A 24,219-nucleotide genomic window follows, 5' to 3' on the forward strand; every position below is an offset into this window, starting at 1 on the left:
TTTCAGCCTTAATATAAATCATTATTAGAGCTGTTTATTTTATTGAGGAATATGTGTGTGTGTGTGTGTGTGTGTGTGTGTGTGTGTGTGTGTGTGTGTGTGTGTGTGTGTGTGTGTGTGTGTGTGTGTGTGTGTGTGTGTGTGTGTGTGTGTGTGTGTGTGTGTGTGTGTGTGTGTGTGTGTGTGTGTGTGTGTGTGTGTGTGTGTGTGTGTGTGTGTGTGTGTGTGTGTGTGTGTGTGTGTGTGTGTGTGTGTGTGTGTGTGTGTGTGTGTGTGTGTGTGTGTGTTAGGGTTGTCCCGATGCCAATATTTTTGTACAGGTACCAAAATGTATTTCGATACTTCTCTAAATAAAGGGGACCTTTAAAAAAATGTCATTATTGGCTTTTTTTTAACAAAAAATCTTACGGTACTTTAAACATATGTTTCTTATTGCAATGGAAGAACAATTTTGTCCTTGAATAAAATAGTGAACATACTAAACAACTAGTCTTTTAGTAGTAAGTAAACAAACAAAGACTCCTAATTAGTCTGGTGACATTTGCAGAAACATATTATTTTGTCAACATTATTAAGGACAAGTGCTAGAAAATGAAATATTAATCTACTTGTTCATTTCTTGTTAATATCTGCTTACTTTCTGTTTTAACATGTTCTATCTATTCTTCTGTTAAAATGTAATAATCACTTATTCTTCTGTTGTTTGATACTTTACATTAGTTTTGGATGATACCACAAATTTAGGTAGCGATCCGATACAAAGTAGTTACAGGATCATACATTGGTCATTTTCAAAGTCCTCATGTGTCCAGGGACGTATTTACTGACTTTGTAAACACAATATACATTTTTAAAAAAGAAAAAAATATTTTGTGATGATAAAAAATATCGATGTTATCATAGTAAAAGTACCAATAATTGTCACTCACACACTAGGTGTGGTGAGATTATCCTCTGCATTTGACCCATCACCCTCACCCCCTGGGAGGTGAGGGGAGCAGTGAGCAGCAGCGGTGGCCGCACCCGGGAATACTTTTTGGTGATTCAACCCCCAATTCAAATAGTATCGACTAGATACGCTCATGTACTTGATATTATTACAGTGAATGTAAGGTGTAGATCCACCCATGGCATTTGTTTACATTCAGGAACGGCGTCATTAGCGGTGACGGCGGTGAGCTACGATGTGTACTGAAGCATGTTTAGCTATTTTTCTTCCTCCAGTGTTAATGAGACTTGTAAGAAACTTACTTTATTTGTTGCCATGGAGGCCAGGGTTAGTGTTTAGAAGTTGTTAAACACTGCCGACTGTGGACGGACGTTAGCCGCTAGCTGGCTAGCCATGTCTTAAAGCACCTCTTCCTGAGAGGAACTGGTACTTTTCAGAGTATTAAGGACAAGTGGGCTCTGTACCGAGGATGTCGCTGTGGCTTGTACAGCCCTTTGAGACACTTGTGATTTAGGGCTATATAAATAAACATTGATTGATTGATTGAGTACCGTTTTTGATTCATTAGTACCGCGGTAATATACCGTATTTCCTTGAATTGCTGCCGGGTATATAGTATGCGCATGCCTCGATTTACCACCGGGTCAAACTCGTTTCGCAAAATAATTAGCGCATGCCTAGAATTACCGCCGGGTCAAACTCGTTTCGCAAAATAATTAGCGTATGCCTAGAATTACCGCCGGGTCAAACTCGTTTCGCAAAATAATACATATGTATTCATATACACGGCCTCCTCAATCAGCCCCTGAGACAAGATGACACAGATGACGACCAAGACATAGCCGTAAAAAGTGATGAGAGTGATTAGGAAGCGGACACAGACGAAATTATTTCAAACGACGGTGCTGTAGTTTTGGACGTACATGTCGGACAAGGTGACGGAGAAATGGACGACGCTGAAGATGAAGAGGTCTTAACAACTGATGGATCTCCACAGGATGTAGTACAACTACCGTAGTAGATGTCCATCAAGGTGCAGTGGGGGAAGCATCTGTCAGTAATGCCGACAGGAACATTTTCAGTTTGTTCAAGTTCAAATGATATTTTCTCTCTGGCCTCACGGATGTTGTTTACATTGATTGATAATGTTTGTTGTTACAATCGTAGTTAAGAATTAAAGTAGCATGTTTTATTTTCAATTTGTTTTTCATGCATTTTTACATACAGAAAAATGTGTACGTAATTGTTGAATGACCCCTTGTAAAAATAAAGTGTCACTTTATAATTGCCTTTTCAGACCCAAACAAAAAGAACTCCCGGGATGATTCATTGTGCTTTAAATGTTATTGCGGCATTAAGCGATGTCATGATGGTATCCTTACATCACACTCAAATTTATAAGCGCATACCTAAATTTACCGCATGCCTTTGGTAAGCGCCGGAGTGAGAAGAGGTTTTAAATTGAAATTAATTACCGCCCGGGCGCTAATTCGAGGAAATACGGTACTAGTACCAGTATACCGTACAACCCGCGTGTGCGTGTGCGTACTCAACATAGTATGAAAACAAGGACAATAATGGAGGAAATGTCTTGCGTTTCTTTCCACACTAACCCTTTGCATCTTGTCAAGCTCTACCCCACCACTGAGCCTGGCGCCCCAACCAAAGAGATCCAGAATCTGGTATGAGCTGGATTAGTTATTTTTAGGGCGAGGCAAGTTAAAGCGTTATTATAGCTTTAAGTCGGAAATAATACAAGTGGAGAATTATTGTGCGTTAGCATTAGGAGTGCAACCATTAGTCGACAATCAAATGTGTCGTTGACAATCATATTTGTCGACAATAGTCGTGATGTCATGACTAATGTTTTTACGGGTGGAAGTGGACCCACTCACAAAAACATTGCTAGTGAAAACGTTTCCTCCTGTTTTTTGCTCAAAACTTTAATACCTTGTTTTTTTATGGCTGTACATCTGACACACCAGCATCTAAAGCGGAAACGGACGTCCGAAGGGAGGATTCAGTCTCAACTCGCTAAGAGTGTTGGCTTGTACCTTGCTAGCTAACATGTGTTAATGGAAGTTGTGTGGAAATGAGCTTTAACTATCAATTTAGCCAAAGTCAGCCCGCTAAACTTTGTCGACATCAATTCAAGTACGTTTTAAAGCAGCGTCAATTTGCAATGCAATTAAAAAAAGGCACAATACCAAACACACACACACCTAAGATTAAACATACAATACATCAAATAGATAACTTGTTGAGAATTAATCAATGACACATACTTACGCATTGAGTCCATTAGTGCTAAAACTACCGGAGTTAATCAATAGTCAATATATCAGTCTGCAACTTTTTAAACATCACAAAATGCGTCTTCTCTTTTTGAAGAAATTAGATTTGGTGTTGTTTTTTTTTTTTTTATTGCTGCTATTTTAACTACTTTTTTTTAAATCCATAAACAAGGTTAATTGTTCCTTTTTTTTAAATAGACAACATTTTATTAGTCATTTAAATTTTCATACAGCTGAATGAGCAGCACAATTACAGTACAAATCAATATTTATGAATGAATTAGTCACCTGTGTTGTTTGTAAGCACATGCCTAAAATAACTTTAGAAGTTAAATATGTGTACACTTTATAATCCAACTAGTCGACGAGCATGTCGATGACTAGTTGACTGTCAAAATAGTCGTTAGTTGCAGCCCTAGTTAACTTATTTATTTTAATTTTGACAGTCAAACTGCGGGACCGTTAGCATTGCCATGTAACGTACTTGCAGGACAGCAATCTATCTGTGGTGGTTGAGGCGCGATGATGCAATGGCATAATTGTTTAATTTGCATTAATATCCATGATGCGTTTGTGTAACGTGATGGAAAAAACTGTAAAAAAGCAACACATACGTTTAGAAATGAATACGGTCAAATGATTCAATTTAGATGAATCAAATTTCTATACTTTTGATAAATCCTGAATAATCCCAGTAAATTACTTGATTGAATCATTTAGATTAACTATAAAAAATACCTTTTTAGAGTTTTATTGTCAGAATGTCACACAGGAACATTTTAAAAATGTTTGACTCAAATGCACGTCCTTTATTTGCTCAAAGCTTGGTACCAATTTGACCTAAAGTCCCATCAGGGAGTATTTGGAAGTGAAATTTGCCACCTTGCCACCTTTTATGTTACCATCTGTAAAGGTGGATGTGCGTTCAAAACAAATGATGCGATGAATCCGCATTCATACATGATTAAAGTGATCGTTCTTTGTGATGAATCACATGCCTTAACTTTGACAGGCATATTATAATTACAAATGACTGTTGCTTCTTTTTTGTCGTTTTCTGTTGTGCTTTCATGTTCGTCGTTAATCTAGATCTATCGGAGGGGTCAGATAACTCGTGAATGTCGTGACTAAGTTGTTAAGTTAGCAACACTAATTCCGCCTACTCCATACTCCATGGGTTATTTAGGGTTGGTCAATAAAAAGGCACTGAAACAAAGTCACGGTGTGTTTAATCGTACTAAAACCGAGACTGTATGTAAACCAAAACATCCTTTTGCTGATCATTTTGATCAGAATTCAACCAAACCATTTTTCTCTTTTTCTCACCTCGATTTAAATAAATACATAATCACAATTAATAAATTGCGATTAAGTATTATAATAAATCCCACTTAGCACTTGTGTTGAGCTTTGAGCAGGTCTCACGAGCTTCTCCTGTAAAGTCAGCGGTGATAAATTTAGAATGAAAGCCTTCCAACCATCAGAAGCCGCTGCTCGAGACTCCTGTGTTGCTCGAGATGTGAAACGCCAACTTGGAAGTCAAGGGACCTTTTACTTTCTCTCTCTGCTCCTCTTGAGATTGTGACGTGTCAATCCCCCTACAGGACCCTCCGAGCACCATCATATTTTCACGTGTCGTCTAATGTAAATGTGACCTTGAATATAAAGATATCAGCGTGTTGTTTTCATGTAGTTGCAGGCTGACACGTGCAGAACACTTGCACTACTCCACAAAAACATTCCAAATATATACTGCATATAACTGACAAAAATACGTTCCGGCATTGTTCATTTTAACGTGTCTGTTCTCGCCCCCGTCTTCTCCGAGAACAAGATATATAAGAACATAAACGCCTTCCCGCTTGGACAGGCTGCTACAGTCCTGAAATGATCATGTGAGGATTGGAAAGAGGATTTCACGGCGATTCTGTTTCATCCCAGCATGAGAATAAAATCACACCAGAGGGATGATTTCTGCCACCTCAACAACGTGAACGTCTGAATTAGAAACCTTCTCATTTCAAGTCATCATTGCTTTAAGCCACTTAGCCAGGGAGGTCAATCCAATCGAGTTCAATCTATGCCAGGCTATCAGAAGTAAACATCCGTATCTAAGTCTTGAGGTATAGGTGACAAAACAAGTTAGCATAATAATTTGTAATTAAAAATTAATTTTCATAGGACTTCTTAGAATTAGGGATCAACCAATTATCAGCTGCGCCGATATTTGACATTTTGACGTGTTTGTTTTGTTTTCTGCAACAGAAATACATCAGCAGATAGAACATCTATCAGGGCCAAGCAATGAATCAAATTTCGATCTTGTTTATGGCTTCTCACAATTATGAAAATATAACAATTGAAAAAAACAATGAATAGGTCGTGCAAATTTCGGAGCTTGTGACTGTAAAACAAGTGAGGAGCGAATTAGTCTACAAGAAGTTTGGGATGTCACTGTGGTTGCTAATTTTTACTTGCAATAACGCTAGTATGCCTAATCACTCAACTCAACAAAAGAAGTAAGGCATATGATTTCTGCATTCATGTAACCACGGACAGAATTTGCTGTTAAACGCAGAATATTAGGGTAATTGACATAAATGTAAGTGAAATGTTGTCATTGTTTGAGAAAATAATGTGTCCGATAACCCTCATTTATCTCCGAAAAACACACAACTAAACAATGTCAAGACGGTCACTTGAAACTGCGACTAAACTGCGAAGCTAAAGCTAACAAGACAAATGCAAATGCCCACAACACATCTTATCTGCTTGTGCTGTTGTGAACGACATCATCCATGTAAGATCAATGTGCAAACAGGGGTCGCAACTTAAACTTAAAAGCCTCAAATGAATCGCCTCTTTACTCGTCAAGCTGAGTACTGCTTGACACACTTCCCCCTTCACAATATTAGCGCGATGCACCACATCCAGTCTGACTGTGCTAACAAAATAAAGGTTCCAAAAAAGTACCCTGCACAAGCATAATGTACTTATTTGATACATATACAAAATGGTTTAGCTTTTGACCTAAAATACTGGTCAAAAATGTCCAAAGATGAGTCGCACCAATAAATGGGACAAGTCTTGGTAAAAAAAAAAAAAAAAAAGCGTTCAGATTTGCTGCTCCTTGGTCATGGAATGAATTCCAAAAGGATCTGAGGCTACCTGAACCCATACTTGCCAACCTTGAGACCTCCGAATTCGGGAGATGGTGGGGGGCGTGGTCGGGGGTGGGGGCGGGGGCGTGGTTGGGAGGAGTATATTTACAGCTAGAATTCACCAAAAGTCAAGTATTTCATATATATATATATATATATATATATATATATATATATATATATATATATATATATATATATATATATATACCGGTAAATAAAAGAAATACTTGAATTTCAGTGTTCATTTATTTACACATTTACACACACATAACACTCATCTACTCATTGTTGTACTTGAAAGTGCAATGCTTTGCAGCCAGAAGCACAGCTTGCTGCTTACTAAAAAAAAAAAAACAACACTTACCTTTCACTATTTGAGTAGCCTTTGTTCTGCCATTTGCGTACTGGCGAACAATCTCTGAATCCGGGAACGTATCCTTCACGGATTTGTTGAAGACTTCCGCAAATGAGAACGGGATGTTGCTTCCAGCTATCAGCATAGCCATCTTTGTCTCGGCATAAGTTACACCCTCGGGTCTCCATTTAGCGAGGTGGCCCATAATACTAGGCTGCGCTGCCGCCACCTTGTGCTTAGCTGACCGTTCATGACTGAGTATATCCGTTCGGCCACCGTGTTCAATGGAGAAGTCTGTTCTACAAAATTTACAGGCCGCATACCCCCCCCCCCCCTTCAAACTGTCCTGGATAAACTGAAATTCTTGTTTCCATTCGTTTTGGAACTTACAAGCGTATATCTTCATCTTACTCGACGTCGGCGTCGCCATGGCTGTATCTTCCTCGTTCTTCTGCTTCATCTCCTTGTTGTGTGCGCAGTTGTGCACTGCACTCTCTAAAAGCCGTAGATGTTATAACGTGATTGGGCAGGCACGCTGTTTATATCGTTGGAAAGCGGACGTGAAAACAGGCTGTCGACTCGTCACTCAGGTCCGCATGGAGCTGGAGGGGGCGTGGCCTCCAGCTCCAGCTGGACATTGGGAGATTTTCGGGAGAATATTTGTCCCGGGAGGTTTTCGGGAGAGCCGCTGAAATTCGGGAGTCTCACGGAAAATTCGGGAGGGTTGGCAAGTAGGCTCGAACCTGATCCCTTTGGGGGAATTTCAGGCCATTTTAAAATACAGAGAAGCTGTTTATATTGGGCGCTGTACATGCTTTTAAATTTGTTTTAATTGAATCACTTTATTTTTTTTACCTGTATTTATTTTTATGCTGTAAGTAAGTTGTGATTTTAACTATAGTGTGTTTTTTCTTGTTCTTTGTATTGATGAAACCTGTTTTTTGCTGCCCTCTTAGCCAGGTCACTCTTGTAAAAAAAAAAAAAATCTTTATGTGTTTTTGCCTGGGTAAAAACACCATGTTCAAGCATAAGGATGCTCATAGGTGTACCTGGTACCAGAGCACCCTAGGCCAAAGATCAATGATCGATTTTGTAATCGTATCAGCTGATCTGAGGCCGTATGTTTTGGACACTCGGGTAAAGAGAGGGGCGGAACTGTCAACTGATCACCATCTGGTGGTGAGTTGGGTTAGATGGCGGGGGAGACCTCTGGACAGACCTGGCAAACCCAAACGTGTAGTGCGGGTGAACTGGGAACGTTTGGAGGAGTCCTCTGTCCGGAAGGACTTCAACTCCCACCTCCGGCGGGACTTCTCTGCCATCCCTGTGGAGGTTGGGGACATTGAACAGGAATGGGCAATGTTCAAAGCCTCTATTGCTAAAGCTGCAGCTGCGAGCTGTGGCCAGAAGGTCTTAGGTGCCTCAAGGGGCGGTAACCCTCGAACACCCTGGTGGACAGTGGTGGTCAGGGAAGCCGTCCGACTGAAGAAGGAGTCCTACCGGGGTATGTTATCCCGGGGGACTCCGGAGGCAGTTGCAAGGTACAGACGGGCCCGAAGGGCAGCGGCCGTGGTTGTGGTTAAGGCTAAGCAGAGGGTGTGGGAGCAGTTCGGGGAATCCATGGAGAAGGACTATCGGGCGGCACCAAAGCTGTTCTGGAAGACCATACGGCACCTCAGGAGGGGGAAGCAGGGAACCATCCAAGCTGTGTACGGCAAGGATGGGACTTTGCTGACTTCAAGTGAGGAAGTCGTAGGGCGTTGGAAAGAGCACTTTGAGGAACTCCTGAACCCAAATACATCAGATACACCCTCCCTGATAGGAGCAGGGCCTGAGGATGATGGGAGATCGACGTCGATCTCTCGGAGTGAAGTCACTGAGGTAGTTAGACAACTCCACAGTGGCAAAGCTCCGGGGGTTGACGAGATCCGTCCAGAAATGCTGAAGGCTCTGGGTGTTGATGAGCTGTCTTGGTTGATACACCTTTTCAACATTGCGTGGAAGTCTGGGACAGTGCCGAGGGAGTGGCAGACTGGGGTGGTGGTTCCCCTTTTCAAAAAGGGGGACCAGAGGGTGTGTGCTAATTACAGGGGCATCACACTACTCAGCCTCCCTGGGAAAGTTTACGCCAAGGTACTGGAAAGGAGGGTCCGGCCAATGGTCGAACCTCAGATTCAAGAGGAGCAATGTGGATTCCGTCCTGGTCGTGGAACAACTGACCAGCTCTTTACTCTTGCGGGAGTCCTGGAGAAGGCCTGGGAGTATGCCTATCCAGTCTACATGTGCTTTGTGGATTTGGAGAAGGCGTATGACCGGGTCCCCCGGGAGATCTTGTGGGAGGTGCTTAGGGAGTACGGCGTGAGGGGAACCCTGTTGAGGGCCATCCAATCTCTGTACAACCAAAGCGAGAGTTGTGTCCGGGTGCTTGGATGTAAGTCGGATCCGTTTCCAGTGGGGGTTGGTCTCCGCCAGGGCTGCGCTCTGTCACCTATCCTGTTTGTGATTTTCATGGACAGGATTTCTAGGCGCAGTCGTGGCCATGGCGGAGAGGGTATACGTCTCGGGGGGCTAAGGGTTGCATCACTGCTGTTTGCAGATGATGTGGTCCTGATGGCACCTTCAGTTCGTGACCTTCAGCTCTCACTGGATCGGTTCGCAGCCGAGTGTTCAGCGGCTGGAATGAGGATCAGCATCTCCAAATCTGAGGCCATGGTTCTCAGCAGGAAACCGATGGTTTGTACAGTCCGGGTAGGGAACAAGACTCTATCCCAGGTGGAGGAGTTTAAGTATCTCGGGTTCTTGTTCACGAGTGAGGGAAAGATGGAGAAGGAAATCAGCCGGAGAATCGGAGCAGCTGGGGCAGTATTGCAGTCTCTCTGCCGCACTGTTGTGACGAAACAAGAGCTGAGCCAGAAGGCAAAGCTCTCGGTCTACCGAGCTATCTACATTCCTACTCTCACCTATGGTCATGAAGTGTGGGTAATGACCGAAACAATAAGATCGCGGATACAAACGGCCGAAATGAGTTTCCTCAGAAGGGTGGCTGGCATCTCCCTTAGAGATAGGGTGAGAAGTTCAGTCACCCGAGAGAGACTCTGAGTAGAGCCGCTGCTCCTTCGCTTGGAAAGGAGCCAGCTTAGATGGTTTGGGCATCTCGTGCGGATGCCTCACGAGCGTCTCCCTAGGGAGGTCCTTGTTGCACGTCCCACTGGGAGGAGACCCCGCGGCAGGCCAAGGACCAGATGGGGGGATTATATCTCCTCTCTGGCCTGGGAACACTTCGGGATTCCCCAGGAGGAAGTCGCAAATGTTGCTCTGGAGAGGGAAGTCTGAGGGTCTCTGCTGGAGCTGTTGTCCCCGCGACCCGATTCCGGATAAGCGGTTGAAGATGGATGGATGGATGGATGCCTGGGTAAATACAGGGAAAAAAATAATGAATGTGAGGATGTTTGCAAGCAGACACTATGGTGGTAAAATAAATGTAAAAGGTAAACAAATGAATTAAAAACAATTGAAATGGAGAAAAAAAAGATGTGTTTATTATATTGCTGTTGTTAATTAGATTTATTGTTGTTACTATTATCATTTTACTTGTGGTTTATTCGTTACTAATTTGTATACATTTTTAAAACTATATTAAGGGTTGAGTTTTGGTGGTACAATAAATAAATAACATACATTTGCTATAATGGTAAGATTTTCTTTAAAAAGGCTCCAAAAATTTAAACATATGTTTAAACCAAATATGTGTTTTTATTCGTTAGTATTACCATATATTTTACATATTGTTTTGCCATGATTTAAATTGTTTCTGCTTATTGTATAAAGTACTTTGTTAAGTATGTGTAGATATTTAGTGACTTTTTATTTAAAAATTACTAGCAACAAATCTAGCATCTCTTTCTGGTGTTATTATAAAATGTATCCGTGTTTAGAGACTCTACTTCTGGCCCTAGATGTCTGCTGTTTTCGGTGATCATAGTCTTTTTTTAGCTGCCAAATTTTCTTTACATCACTAATCAACAGTGAGCAAATAATTGCGTGCGTGCGTGCGTGCGTGCGTGCGTGCGTGCGTGCGTGCGTGCGTGCGTGCGTGCGTGCGTGTGTGCGTGCGTGCGTGCTATATATATACCTGTATATATATCTATCGGTACAAGCCAAACGTTTGGACACACCTTCTCATTTCAATGCGTTTTCTTTATTTTCAAGACTATTTACATTGTAGATTGTCACTGAAGGCATCAAAACTATGACACCTGTGAAGTGAAAACCATTTCAGGTGACTACCTCTTGAAGCTCATCGAGAGAATGCCAAGAGTGTGCAAAGCAGTAATCAGAGCAAAGGGTGGCTATTTTGAAGAAACTACAATATAAAACATGTTTTCAGTTATTTCACCTTTTTTTGTTAAGTACATAACTCCACATGTGTTCCTTCATAGTTTTCATGCCCTCAGCGACAATCTACAATGTAAATACGGTAGTCATGAAAATAAAGAAAACCCGTTGAATGAGAGGGTCTGTCCAAACTTTTGGCCTGTCGCTTTTTGATGCAGTACCGTCTGAGGGATCGAAGGTCTGTAATATCATCGCTTATGTGCTGGGATTTTTCCAGATTCTCTGAACCTTTTGATGATATTACAGACCTAAGATAGTGAAATCCATAAATTCCTTGCAATAGCTTGTTGAGAAATGTGACCTGTGCTGGCAAAATGAGTCACAATGAGGAAATTTTAAAAACTGAGTTATTGTTATTTACACATTCTCCATCTAAAGACCTTCAAAATGATATATGGTTTGTTGGAATCGGACAGAAAATGACCGAGTTACATCCGATTGAAGTCGACCAAGTTTGAGGGTCCGTTTTGAGAAAAAACAGCTTAAAGTTTACTGTTCCAGAACAGAATGTTCCAAAACAGAACTCCATAGCAACCATACCTTAAAAGTCCTTGTAGCAACACCAAAATTGGTACAATTAAAGTCAAATCCCATGTCTAAAGGAAAAATATATATTCAACTCTATTGAAAACGGTTATGTACAAAAATTTCAACACTGTTATGTCACAGTTTTTTTGTTCACTGGTCAGTTTGTCAGCTGGTCAGCTGTCCGTAATATTCCTGACCAGCAGCACTAAGAAGATTCGCCGACTGCAGTGAATTTAGCGCACTTGCAACCGCCTGTGTACCCTCTCCACCTTCTAAATCCATTACGGAATGTAAAACAGTCTAACTTATCCACAAAAATAATAATTAAATGTTCGAAAATCACCTTTTTTCACCAAATATTCCGCTCGAATTACTGTGTGTTGTTTTTCATCAGGGCGCTGCCATGATACCACAATGCACCGCGCGGGGTGATTCAACCAATGAGGGTACGCCTCACAGCGACCGGTTAGCAACAAGCCGGATTTGTTTACGTCGGGACAGGTTTAAAAACTCGAATTATATTGGTTCAGAATGGCGTCATCAGGAATTCCATGCTCATTTTTAGAAAGTAAGTAAACTTGGCGTCACAATGATACCAAATATGGCTAGGGGGATTCCCCCTTATTGCCGCGAGTGAGCGTTGAAAACACTTGATTTTCTCAAGGAATTTTAACACAAAGGACTAATTTCTGAAGACATACCTCGTACAAAACCTTCAAATAAAGGTGATTTAAGATGTTTTCTTGCTATTTCGATGATTGTGATCGCTAGATTGTGGCTTTATGGACTCATTTTTGTGAAAATCTCAATTTCAACCAAGATACATTTTTTTCACTTATTTGCCTGTAGGTCAAAATTAGCCTGTGCGTATTCCGACTCATTTTGCCAGCACGGGTCACAAATGTTGTTCTTAAACTGTTCAACAATTTGCTCACACATTTGTTGACAAAGTGGTGACCCTCGCCCCATCATTGTTTGTGAATGACTGAGCATTTCATGGAAGCTGCTTTTATACCCAATCTTGGCACCCACCTGTTCCCAATTAGCCTGTTCACCTGTGGGATGTTTCAAATAAGTGTTTGATGAGCATTCCTCAACTTTCTTAGTCTTTTTTGCCACTTGTACAAGCTTTTTTGAAACATGTTGCAAGCATCAAATTCCAAATGAGGTAATATTTGCAAAAAATTCAGTTTTCCAGTTCGAACGTTAATTATCTGGTCTTTGCAGTCTATTCAATTGAATATAGGTTAAAGGATTTGCAAATCATTGTATTCTGTTTTTTTTTTACGATTTACACAACGTGCCAACTTCACTAGTTTTGGGTTTTGTATATATACATTGTATGGATGTATGTACAGTATGTATGCATGTATGTATCTATTCATTCATTGTGAAACGACCATGGTGGTGGTCATGTTTCATGCTCGTGTGGTTTTGATTTGATTTTCGTTGTTCTTACAATTGCAAACACACCATGCCTGAAAGCGGATTGGCAGAAAATGAGGAAGTGTTGTTGTGTGTCTGGGGAAGCACAGAGACAAACGTGTTTTTACGGGGGGTAAAACCTATTGAAATTGGACTGGTTGTCAGCATAAGGGTATATTTATATTTTTACCTTTAGCAATAAAAGGTAAAAATAGTGTCTGACTTTGTGTGACTTTTTCTGGGGACTACAATACAATTTTTTACATTTGTTTTGATGTCAAAAAACCCTTATATTCAAAGTGTGGCGGCTATGATTTTGCTGTGGTGGTGCGCCACGATCAGTTAGTTACATTAAAGGGAAACCCTGCACTTACAGGCTACATGAAGCATCCCATAATTACTTGTATTCAAATGTTTGCCATATTTATAAATCTTTAATTTCATATCAATCACACCATTTAGAAATCATTGATGTAAATTGTGTTACAAATTGAGAACAAGAAGTGAACATATGTGTTAGTAACGGCTATGAAGTGGAAAAGACTTGACCTGCTATTTACTGACGTATATTATCCATGTTTAGCTACATTTTACTGCAAATGAATGTCGGGTCCAATTATGGCTTATCGGCCTACATGACTGCTATAATCGGTAATAAAAAACTTGGAGTGAGATCGTTTTTAGACCCTGCACAAATTATTTCTTATTACATAATCTCTTTAGGTGAAACATTGCTTGCAAATCTGAATTTTACTGTTTTGTGTCTCTATTTCGTATGGGGGGGAAATGTTTTGAAAGCTAAGAGAAACTGAGTGTGTTCAACTTTTCGAGGGCAGTCATCCTGGAAACGGCGTGACAGTTCTGTCCTTTTTTAGCCAGTCAACTTGTTGTGTTTGTGGGTCTTCTGTATTTCACTTGTTCGTTTTCATTTGGCAGTAAGGAAGGACGCTTGTCAGTTATGAACCTGGTGTGATGCGTAAGGAAGGATGCTTGTCAGTTATGAACCTGATGTGACGTCACTTGTTATGATCCCCGGAGTGTGTGTGGGTAGTTTTCAAGCCATTTTTTTTAACCTGGCTCTGCTACCCCTGCCCTGGTGGCATGTTGCACGCCTGCTAGCCGTGTGATGGTGTTGTGGTGCGCAGGGAGTCTGCTCGGTGATTAGAGTCTTGGCGGGGAGGGGTCTGCCGCCGTGCCATTGGCTGGCCCCCGACACGCCGTGGGAGGAGGCAGCCAGTCACCTGCTGCATGTGTGTCTTCTTTTTTTTTGTTGTTGTTGCACAAACCGCTTTGTCTGCAGAAACCCAAGCAGGATTCACTTGTGTACTTGTTTATGTGCGTTTTGAGAGGTCAGGACAAGTCAAAGCAGCGTGAGTCACGCCGGCGAGCGTAAAGGGATAAGGAGGGGGGCTTGGTGCGATTAGGGGCAAGTGAGGTAATGCTTCTGACCAGAGATGATGTCATCGCTCACTTGCACAGCGCAAATGAATGAAGGAGGAAATGTGATGGCTCGCCACACTGTCAGTCAGGATTGATTGCACCTTAGCCAGCAAGCAATAAGTCTTCCTGCGCTGGGCGGAGGAAATAGAGAAGGCCAAACGGGGGATATTTTTAGCAGAAAGTAAATTTTCTTGCTCCAATTTAACTATTTATTTATTTATTAACGTGCTACCTTAAAGGGGAACTGCATTTATTTATTTATTTTGCCTATCATTCACAATCCTTATGTAAGACAAAAACACATGTTTTTTTTTAATGCATTCTAAATATGAAATAAATGTAATCAAAAGTTCACTTACATAGGATCCTATAGGAGTTGCTCTAGTCTGCCTATAAAGCGCTTAAACACCTTCATTAAGGTTTTATATACATGATGTAAGTATATACTGTATGTAATGTAGTAACTATAAAGCGCTTAAAAAAAACATCCAAACACCTCCATTAAGGTTTTATATACATGATGTAAGTATATATGTCATGTAGTAACATTGATAATATTTGATATTTATATATTTGGATAATTTGATTAATTTCAAAAACGCATGCCAACATTCACTTTTTTTTTTTTTTTCAACATCACCAATTTCTATTTACTGCAGACTTTATGAGAGCCAACAAACATAATGAAACCTCACTTACTGTACAATGTCCGTTGTCATTAGGATGCCGATTGCTGGGTTGTTCATCTTTTCCCATTTAGATGAAGAATGACTCATAATCCTCACGAAGAAAAGGGGGGTGGAACCAAGCGTCTTTTCGTGTTGTTCTCGCCAAATTCCGGGTATAAATTGGCTGTGCAAGTGTCAAAAAAGTACAGTTTTCCCTTTTAAAGAGAAGCCTTTTGGTCCACACTCAGCTGACCCTGTTTGAGTGTTTGAATTGTCCACAATAACACACACTGATATAATACACATTCCCCTCAAGGATACAATGAAACAGTTACTAACATCACATTATCATTAAGCTCTCCTACTCATTGTGGCGGCCAGGAGTTAATGACTAATTTTGTTTACTAATGTATAGATCAAATATACTTAAACTTGCTGTGTGACAATTGAATATGTTGTTATTGCACAAGGTAAAGCATTTGAAACCCCTACTGAGCAGTCAGTGAAACAAAGAGCGTTCATATCCAATAGAGACTGAGTACAAAGGGACATGGGGGAGGGGGTCAAAGATAATATATTCCTACACCATTGATCAGAGGAATAATTTCAGAATGTGCTGGAAGTTGAATATAAAGTGTGAAGTTCCCCAGGCTGGTGAAGTTAGCGCATCAATAACTTGGACTGAGGAGTTGAAATACTCTTGTGTTCTCAACAAGAATCATTACTTTACTTTGGGGCTAATGACTATTTTGATAGTCGACTAGTCATCGACTAGCTTAGCGATTAGTCGACCAATCACATTATGAATCTTTTTCAGTGGGTCTAATTTAGCTTGAGATATATTTTTAGGAAACATTGAAAATTGTTGATAATTTGGCTCTTACAAAAGTATTAACTATTAAACTTTTGACCAAATTAAAAAACCTTAGAGGAATATAACTGTAGCTCTATGTATATTTCTGACAGTAAAGCCTTGTTGTCATTTATAAGCAAGGGTAGGCAGAGTGCTGATTAAAAATAGTTGATTGATTAAAAATAGTTGATGTAAACGAAATAGCAGCAATAGCAAACATCAAAACACCAAATCTATCTTCTCACAAAGAAAATATATTTTGTGATGATCTTGTGTCTAGAAAGCGGCTCACAGGTATACAGACAAAGTTTAGTTGGAAATGGCTAAAATGCTAGTTAAAGCTATTGTGTGTACAACTCTGTGTCTTAGTTGTTAGCTAGCTAGACAACAAGCTAACTATCTTACCAAGAAAAGTCGTTGACCATGTTCTCTTGGTGTTCGACATGCCTTCTCTGCCTTAAAAGCAAGGTCCGCTTTTCAAATTGAGCAAGTTGTCTTTGGCGTGTTTAGTTTTCACACATGTTCGATTCTGTACGGAAAAACACAAGTGATGACGTCCTCCACTTATCGACAATAATCATGCTTTTTGACAACGTCAACAAATCATTGTTACTTTACTTGAGTGTATAGGTTGTATTTGGTCACGTGACTTTGAGCGAAAGTAAAGAAAGTGGTGGGCCACCATGGGTACTGTGCAGCAAACAGAGTGCGAACTATCTGCCTATGCAAGGGGCTTAGATATCACCAATAAAAGCATCAAATGCAAACTATGCAATGGAATCCATCCCTATACTTTATCCCAAAAAATATTTTGCCGAGTCATCCCAAGGATTAACAGTCGGTGGCGTTCCCAGACATGTTGAGTCTGCTGCTTTTAACGTCATTCTACACAAAACTTGGAAAAGCTTGGAGGTCTACAACTTCTTTGTGTGTGGCTGGGTCAAGGACATTGGTATCAAGACTCTCCCGGTTAAATCATGCTTCCTTTTTGCTCAGGTAAGGTTGCATTTCATGATTTAACTTTGCGTCTTCAGCCATGTTTTTGTTGTGCCCTTACGAGTACACATGTTTTTCCCCGTTTATCAAAATACAACTCTGATTGTTGTGTATGTGCTGAAAGCTTCATTTGTGATTGTTGCCTTTGGTAAAAAATTAGACTCTTTAAGGTTTTGCTCATATTTAATTTCTTTTAGTTAGACTCTTAGAGTTGGTGCTTTACGAAACATTCATCGCAAAATGCGTTTCAAGAACTTTGAAACAAGTTAAAATACAAATAATATCAAGATAATGCTTAAATGGGAAATGTCAAAAGTATATCAAACAAACCTTTAACAACGTGATCGCTGCAAACTCTATTCCGTAAAACAACACATTTTTCTTTGAGAAAGGCATAATGCCGCCGGTATGCTATGACAACAGACGCTTGCCGGCCCACCACTTCGAGTCTCGCCTATTTAATGAGCAAGACGTAACTTCAAGTGAATACAACCTGTTTTAGGGTGACGGCGTTTATCTATGAGCTTCAGCCCCTGCCTGTTGGTGTTGTATTGTTTTGCCTTTTCTGCTTTTGTGTAAACAAGGATTGAACAATTTGAAACAATCTGTTTTTTTCTTTGTGACGGACACGCATGTGGAGACAATCCAGGTCAAACACACTTCTGGATCAGATACAAGGATTAAGGCATCAGTGGCGGGATGACTCACCCACGGCCCCATCCAGCCTCCCATGGCAGCATGTGTGATCTGAACAAGCCGCTCTCTTCTTTAACACCCTCTTCATTAGCTTACTAAATCTTATCGTCTCAAGCCGCCTCCGTCCGAGGAGATGACATCACCTTTGCCCGGAGCTGCGCTCTCCTCTAAATCGACCTTCTGGCACTTTGGATCCGCCATAAATCTTCTACTCTCACTGTTTTTCAAAGTGCCAGCTGTCCCAAAGTAAAAAGAAGTCTTGGTTGAAAAGATCCCAGGCGCACTAGAAACACCAGAAATGATTCAGTGCTCTTTTATGTCACCAGTTAGTCTGATAATTGTGGTGAAACGTGCTTTTATTCTTGTTACTTACGTTGATCTATCGAGCATTAGGGTACATTTTTAGCAATGGTGTCATCCTGTCTACCCTCCTGAAACACACACACACACACACACATGCAGAGCGTGTCCTCCATTGCATGCAGGTCAACGACAGAGGCTTTTACTTTGTGTAACTGAGTGCACAGCATTTACTTGTGGCGGATGTGTGCTATAGAGTGGTTTCTAGTGTGGCACGTGTGCTCTTGTTGTTTTTAACTTGACACATTTTTGCTGCAAGATAAGGTCATAAACAATATTGTTTGCCCTTCCATTTGTCTATGTGGTATAAATAGTAGTATTGGTGTTATGAGATCAATGTTGTATCTTAATTCACTGAGGCGGTGTTTCAAGTGGAATACTTCTGCCGGTACACTTCAGTAAGTATACTGTGTACAATGCCTACTTGATGCTTGGGTGGGCAAATTTTGAGACAAAAACCTATGTGCGATTTTTATATTTTATACATAAAAATGCATAAAATTGTGAAAATTACAAGTGAAGGAAGAGATGTTATTTTTAGACTGTTTTTCAACATTTTGGTCTCAAGGTGCCACACATTAGAACAATATGCAAGCATTTACTTCCAAATATAATTGGCTTAATGCAAAACTTGTCAACATCATGCTCTTGAACTGAAGAATTAATCGATAAAAAGTATACAGTGTTTGTCAAGTAATGTAATGTAATAATGCAAGTAACCAATTAAAAGGATATGCACTTTTATTTCTCATTACTGTAGAATTGTTTAACATTGTACTGTCATTGGAAAGTAATTAACTTATGAAATGGACTCATTTCTGCAAACAAAACTTTTACTTAAATAAGTGCATTTTTTCCCCAGTTCCCAGTTTTCCCAGTCTTTTTGTTTGTCATCATGTGAAAACGGCGTTCTCGCTTGTTCGTCCGTGTTGATGGGCTCATATTGCCCATCCAATATAAAGCTGAAATGTCACCACAACGGGACATTTGGCTTTGTAATCATATGTTTTTCCTCCTAATTCTTGTTACTTTGCAGAACTTCTCACTGGCGAGTCGGCTGTGCAGTCTCGCTGAGTGGCTCTCCGCCCACCGACACAAGTATTGTGAATGGCTGAAAGGAGGGCTCGCTTTGTCCAGTTAATTCTATTGTTAAATATGCACCTGAGCGCGATGCACAGAGTGAGACATCTTTCTCCTTGTTTGAAGCGAGAGACGAAAAACGCGAGGCTCAAAAATTCTATTTGCCGGACACGTCTGTCACTCAAATGCCGGTGACAGTGGAGGGGGAAAAAAAAGTCAGCCTCTTGTGGTTATTTATCGCACAAATTAAAACTTCGATGTTGATTTATTGTGTAGCCGTCGTACGAAGCACCCAACTTCTCATATGATTAAATTTTTGATTGTTGTGATATGTAGAAGAGGTAGGATTACAAAATCTCTGCTTCTTCCTACTCCTTTCTAGACATGTTGTGTAATTGTGAGCACGAGATGTGATCAGTGTTACCTTTTTATAGGGATGTACAAAATAAATTCAAACTCAACTAATTGCCCTGTGTACACACGCAGTAATGTAACTGAACATGGCACACCACCACAGCAAAATCATAGCCGCCCCAGCTTAAAAAAAAGTTACGTGAAACCTAATTAAAGTAATTGTATTGTAGCCTCCAAAACAAATCCCACAACGTCTGACGCTATTTTTAACTTTTATTGCCAATTTTATGATAACAACCGGCCCAATTCCAACATGTTTACTTCACGTGCACACACTTTTTGGTCTCCGTGCTTCTCTGGACACACACCAACACTTCCTTATTCTCCGCCAATCCACACGGATGGTGTGATTGAGATCATGGGAAAAACTAACAAATCGAAACCACACTAACATAAAACATTAACACCAGCAGGTCTTTACAGTATGAATGGATAAATATAGCCTATTATTTGCACACTATTGACTAATGATACACTGAATATTTGGCTGCCGAAAAAAGACAAAACAATACACGCGATTGACTTGAGCATAGTCAGCATGTGGATGTAACTTTAATATATATCTGGGGACATTGATCAACAAAAATATGAATGTACAAATAGAATGGAAAAACAAGATGACTTAATATGCTTAATTGTGTTTCATCGTATCCAATTGACCATATCCAATTGTATTTAGAATCCGCAAAGTATGTGAAATTAACGTTTAAGCATCACAAAATGCCACAAATTCTGTCAGCCATTTTGAACATTTCGCTCCAAATATCTTCGGCTACTTCGGAGCCGAAGATATTTGGAGATTGACGTCACTTTATTAACGCTTCTGCACTCTGACCATATCATCAGGTCAGTCATACTGGAAATTCGCAAACATTTGAAAGAGATGTGTTATCATTCAAAATCCTTATGTAAGACAAGAACACTTTTTTTGTTTTTTTGCATTCTAAGTCGTAAATAAATAAAAAGTCAGCTAACAATGGAGTCCATAGGGGCTCTCTATTTTGCCCACAAAGCTCTTTAAATAACCATCCAAAACCCGCAAACAATACTCTATTTACAGTATATCTCGTGACCTGAATGTTCACCAAATATTAATAATATTGTTATTATTAGTGTTAACGCAGACAAACTATTTTTATAATTGATAACCGAGAGCTAACTATAGTTTATGCTGCAAATGACTCAAAGAGAGACTTTAATGTAATTATAAAATGAAACTGAAGATGACAGTAATGCAACATATATGGATGCAAACTGCCGTAAAACTGTAAAGAAGCTTATATAGCACTGGCTGGCTGCATAGTGAGCCGGTGTGCTGCTTCTGCTACCACTGCATCGCGTTTGACTTGTCAACGTTATTCTAAATTATAAATCATGACTCTCGTCTAAGGCTGCAGCTAATGATTATTTTTCTATCGATTAATCTATAGATTATTTTTTTCGGTTAATCTATAGATTATTTTTTTCGATTCATCTATAGATTATTTTTCCTTTTACCGATTATTTTTTTATTCAAAATGAAGATGAAAAAATAAATGAAGGCCAGTTTTTTCAAAAGGCATGGCTTTTATTTACAAAAAAAAAGAAGTATGGCCACTCAGTCAACATTGACAACAACATGACTAAATATTCTGTAACAATGTAAACATTTAAAACTTTTAACCTTTAACAAAATTAAAAGTACCTTATTTGCTTTTTAATGTGCAAATATAAAAGTCAACATCCAGTGCAAATCTTAATATTCTGCAATAGTATAAGCATTTCAAAAGTAAAAGTATTGCTTATTTTGCTTTAAAATGTGCAAAAATAAAGATAAACATCCAATACAAAAAAGTGTAAAACGAAATATTCTGTAACAACAGTGTAAACATTTCAACAAAAGTGAAAGTATTGCTTAAACCGAAAGCCCCGTACCGAAACGGTTCAATACAAAACACGTACCGTTACACCCCTAGCAGATACAAATGACACATTCATGTTTTTGTGTAATGATGACAACGTATGCTCATGCGGACGATTGACTAGTTGATGGTTGATGGTTTTCTTTTCAAATGTTTGTTCATAGCCGTTGTGCTGCTATGATAGGCCATTTACGCTCGACACAGTGTGCATACAATAACATTATTAGGCTGTGTATTGAAATACTCCCACACTTTTGACGACTTTTGGTGTGATTTTTTCCCCCTCGCTCGCATCGTCTGCTTTGATCGTCTGCTTTGCGCTTCGCCATGACGGTAGTGTGACGTAAATATGCGACGCGTCGACGCACAAAAACGGCGTCGACGTATTTACGTAACCGATGACGTCGACTATGTCGACGCGTCGTTTCAGCCTTACTCTCGTCTGGATATTAGGAGGATTTAGCCATGAATCTAGAAGTTGTTCATCTGTGACATTCAGCTTGAACCTGGAGATGGAGACAAACACACACAACTGAAGACAGTGTGACTGTCAGCAGCAACTTTTTTAACCCTTCGTCTGGATTAAAATGGATTCTTCATTTGAACGGAAAGATGTTAACGTCCTATCAGTCGTCATCGTTTGTTTATATTATAGTTGTTGTTTAGCACTCAGCCACACTGCTACATGACACTTAGTGTTTCACTAAAGCTGGATCTGTTTAGCAGAGCTTCTAAAACTTGTAGCTCATCCTACTTATATTCAGGATCATCAACATAAGGTTCTGGTTCATAATTTTTCTCAAAGTAATCATTGTTAGCTCCCACATAGTCTGCATGATTTTCATTGTTGTTGGTGGGGAAGGGATCTGTAGTTCCTCTACGTCACACGATCACGTGTCTGGCTAGCTCATTATCTCTCAAAATGGCTCGGGCATCTCTGTGTGATTGATACTATTTTGATCATATCTATTTACTCGCAAACTTTGTAAGTCTTTCGGTGTCATACATCAGATATAGATGATAATTGCTTCAATGTAAAGGCAACTTGTTTTTCCACTCTACTGGTGCTTTAAGAGTGAAGTGAAGTGTGAAGTGAATTACATTTATATAGCGCTTTTTCTCAAGTGACTCAAAGCGCTTTACATTGTGAAACCCAATATCTAAGTTACATTTAAACCAGTGTGGGTGGCACTGGGAGCAGGTGGGTAAAGTATCTTGCCCAAGGACACAACAGCAGTGACTAGGATGGCAGAAGCGGGGATCGAACCTGCAACCCTCAAGTTGCTGGCACGGCCGCTCTACCAACCGAGCTATACCGGTACAAGAGGACAGTGACGTCATGCTCGCTGCAGCTCGGGACAGAAGTAGAGTCTCTAAGCACGAGTACAGTCTATAATAACACCAGAAAAAGATACAAGATTCATTTTTAATACAGAAAAAATTGAAAAAAATCTGAAGACACTTGAAAAATCCTCAACAAAGTACATTGCATCAATTGAAAATAAAGCAAAGGGATATAACATGAAAAATATATGTGAATACTAATTAAGACACCGATTTGTGTTTGAATGTATGTTTTCTTTAGCCTTTTTAAAGAAAATCATAGCAAATTGAACGATGATGTCATGGTGACCACGCCCCTAACCCCACAGGTATTTTGGCAATCTAGGTAAACCCTGCTCAGTATACTTATTGAAGTGTACTGTTGGAAATATTCCATGTGAAACACAGTGTTCCAAATTGAGACATGGTAGTTTAATCTCATAACAATATTGGTGCACAAAGTGAGGTAATACGCCTAATAAAGGCAGACAACCTTACACTCTGGTCCATATAAAGGACGGAGAAATTGTGTTTACGACAAAACAAGGTGTTTGTCTCCACAGGTGTTTGGCAATAAGATGGTCATCCCGTCGCTGGATGGCGCCTTGTTCCAGTGGAACCGTGACAGGGAGAGTATGGAGGCAGTGCCTTTCAGCGTAGAGTCCCTGCTGGAGTCCTCGTACCGCATCGGAGACGACACTGTCCTGGTCGGGGGAAAGTCCCTCACTACTTACGGTCTAGGGACCTACAGCGGCAAGGTCAGTTTCTTGATGGCTTTTTAAAGTTCGGAACTATTTCCGTCACTTGTTGGTAGACTAACCTCCAGCTGTGTTCCTCAGCTGCGGTACATCTGCTCTGCGGTGGGCTGCAGCCGCTGGTGCGAAGACGAGGTGGAAGGCGAAGACGTGCTCTTGCTGCAGAGGACTCAAAAGACTGTCCGGGCCATCAGGCCCCGCTCAGGAATGGAGAAGTGAGTTTGAGCTTGCGTTTTCATTTTGAAAAATATTTAGGAATTCTTGTCCATTTAAATATACCAACGACTACATACAGGAGGATGGCTTAAATGGGTTCAATAAATATGATTATATTAATATTATACAGTAAGGATGCATGGGGCCACTTTGATTTTCACATTTGTGTTCATTAATACAAGCTAACACCAATCCAATGTAGGTCAATATATGCTAAACAGTTAAATATACCGTATTTCCTGGACTATAGAGCGCACCCACTAAATTGAAAATATATGTATGTAAGTTGTGAAATGAGTTATTTACACAGAAAGATTCTCGAAATATTTATTTACATACCTTAATTGTTTCCAAACGGTGCCTTTAGAACAGTTTATCACACTAAACCGAAGTCATCGTCATGGACC

General features: G+C 40.1%; 1 protein-coding gene across 1 annotated transcript in view; it reads left to right on the forward strand.

Annotated features, from left to right (window-relative positions):
• The window catches only part of LOC133646712 (eukaryotic translation initiation factor 2-alpha kinase 3-like), an 84,976-nt gene that overhangs the window by 39,651 nt on the left and 21,106 nt on the right, over positions 1 to 24,219 (forward strand). The window contains exons 3-4 of the mRNA XM_062042408.1: positions 23,405 to 23,599; positions 23,681 to 23,811. Coding sequence (XP_061898392.1) covers positions 23,405 to 23,599; positions 23,681 to 23,811 — 326 coding nt within the window. The remainder of the gene's footprint in view (positions 1 to 23,404; positions 23,600 to 23,680; positions 23,812 to 24,219) is intronic.

The sequence above is a fragment of the Entelurus aequoreus genome, linkage group LG03 (assembly GCF_033978785.1).
Source record: "Entelurus aequoreus isolate RoL-2023_Sb linkage group LG03, RoL_Eaeq_v1.1, whole genome shotgun sequence".
In the NCBI taxonomy this organism is placed as follows: domain Eukaryota; kingdom Metazoa; phylum Chordata; class Actinopteri; order Syngnathiformes; family Syngnathidae; genus Entelurus; species Entelurus aequoreus.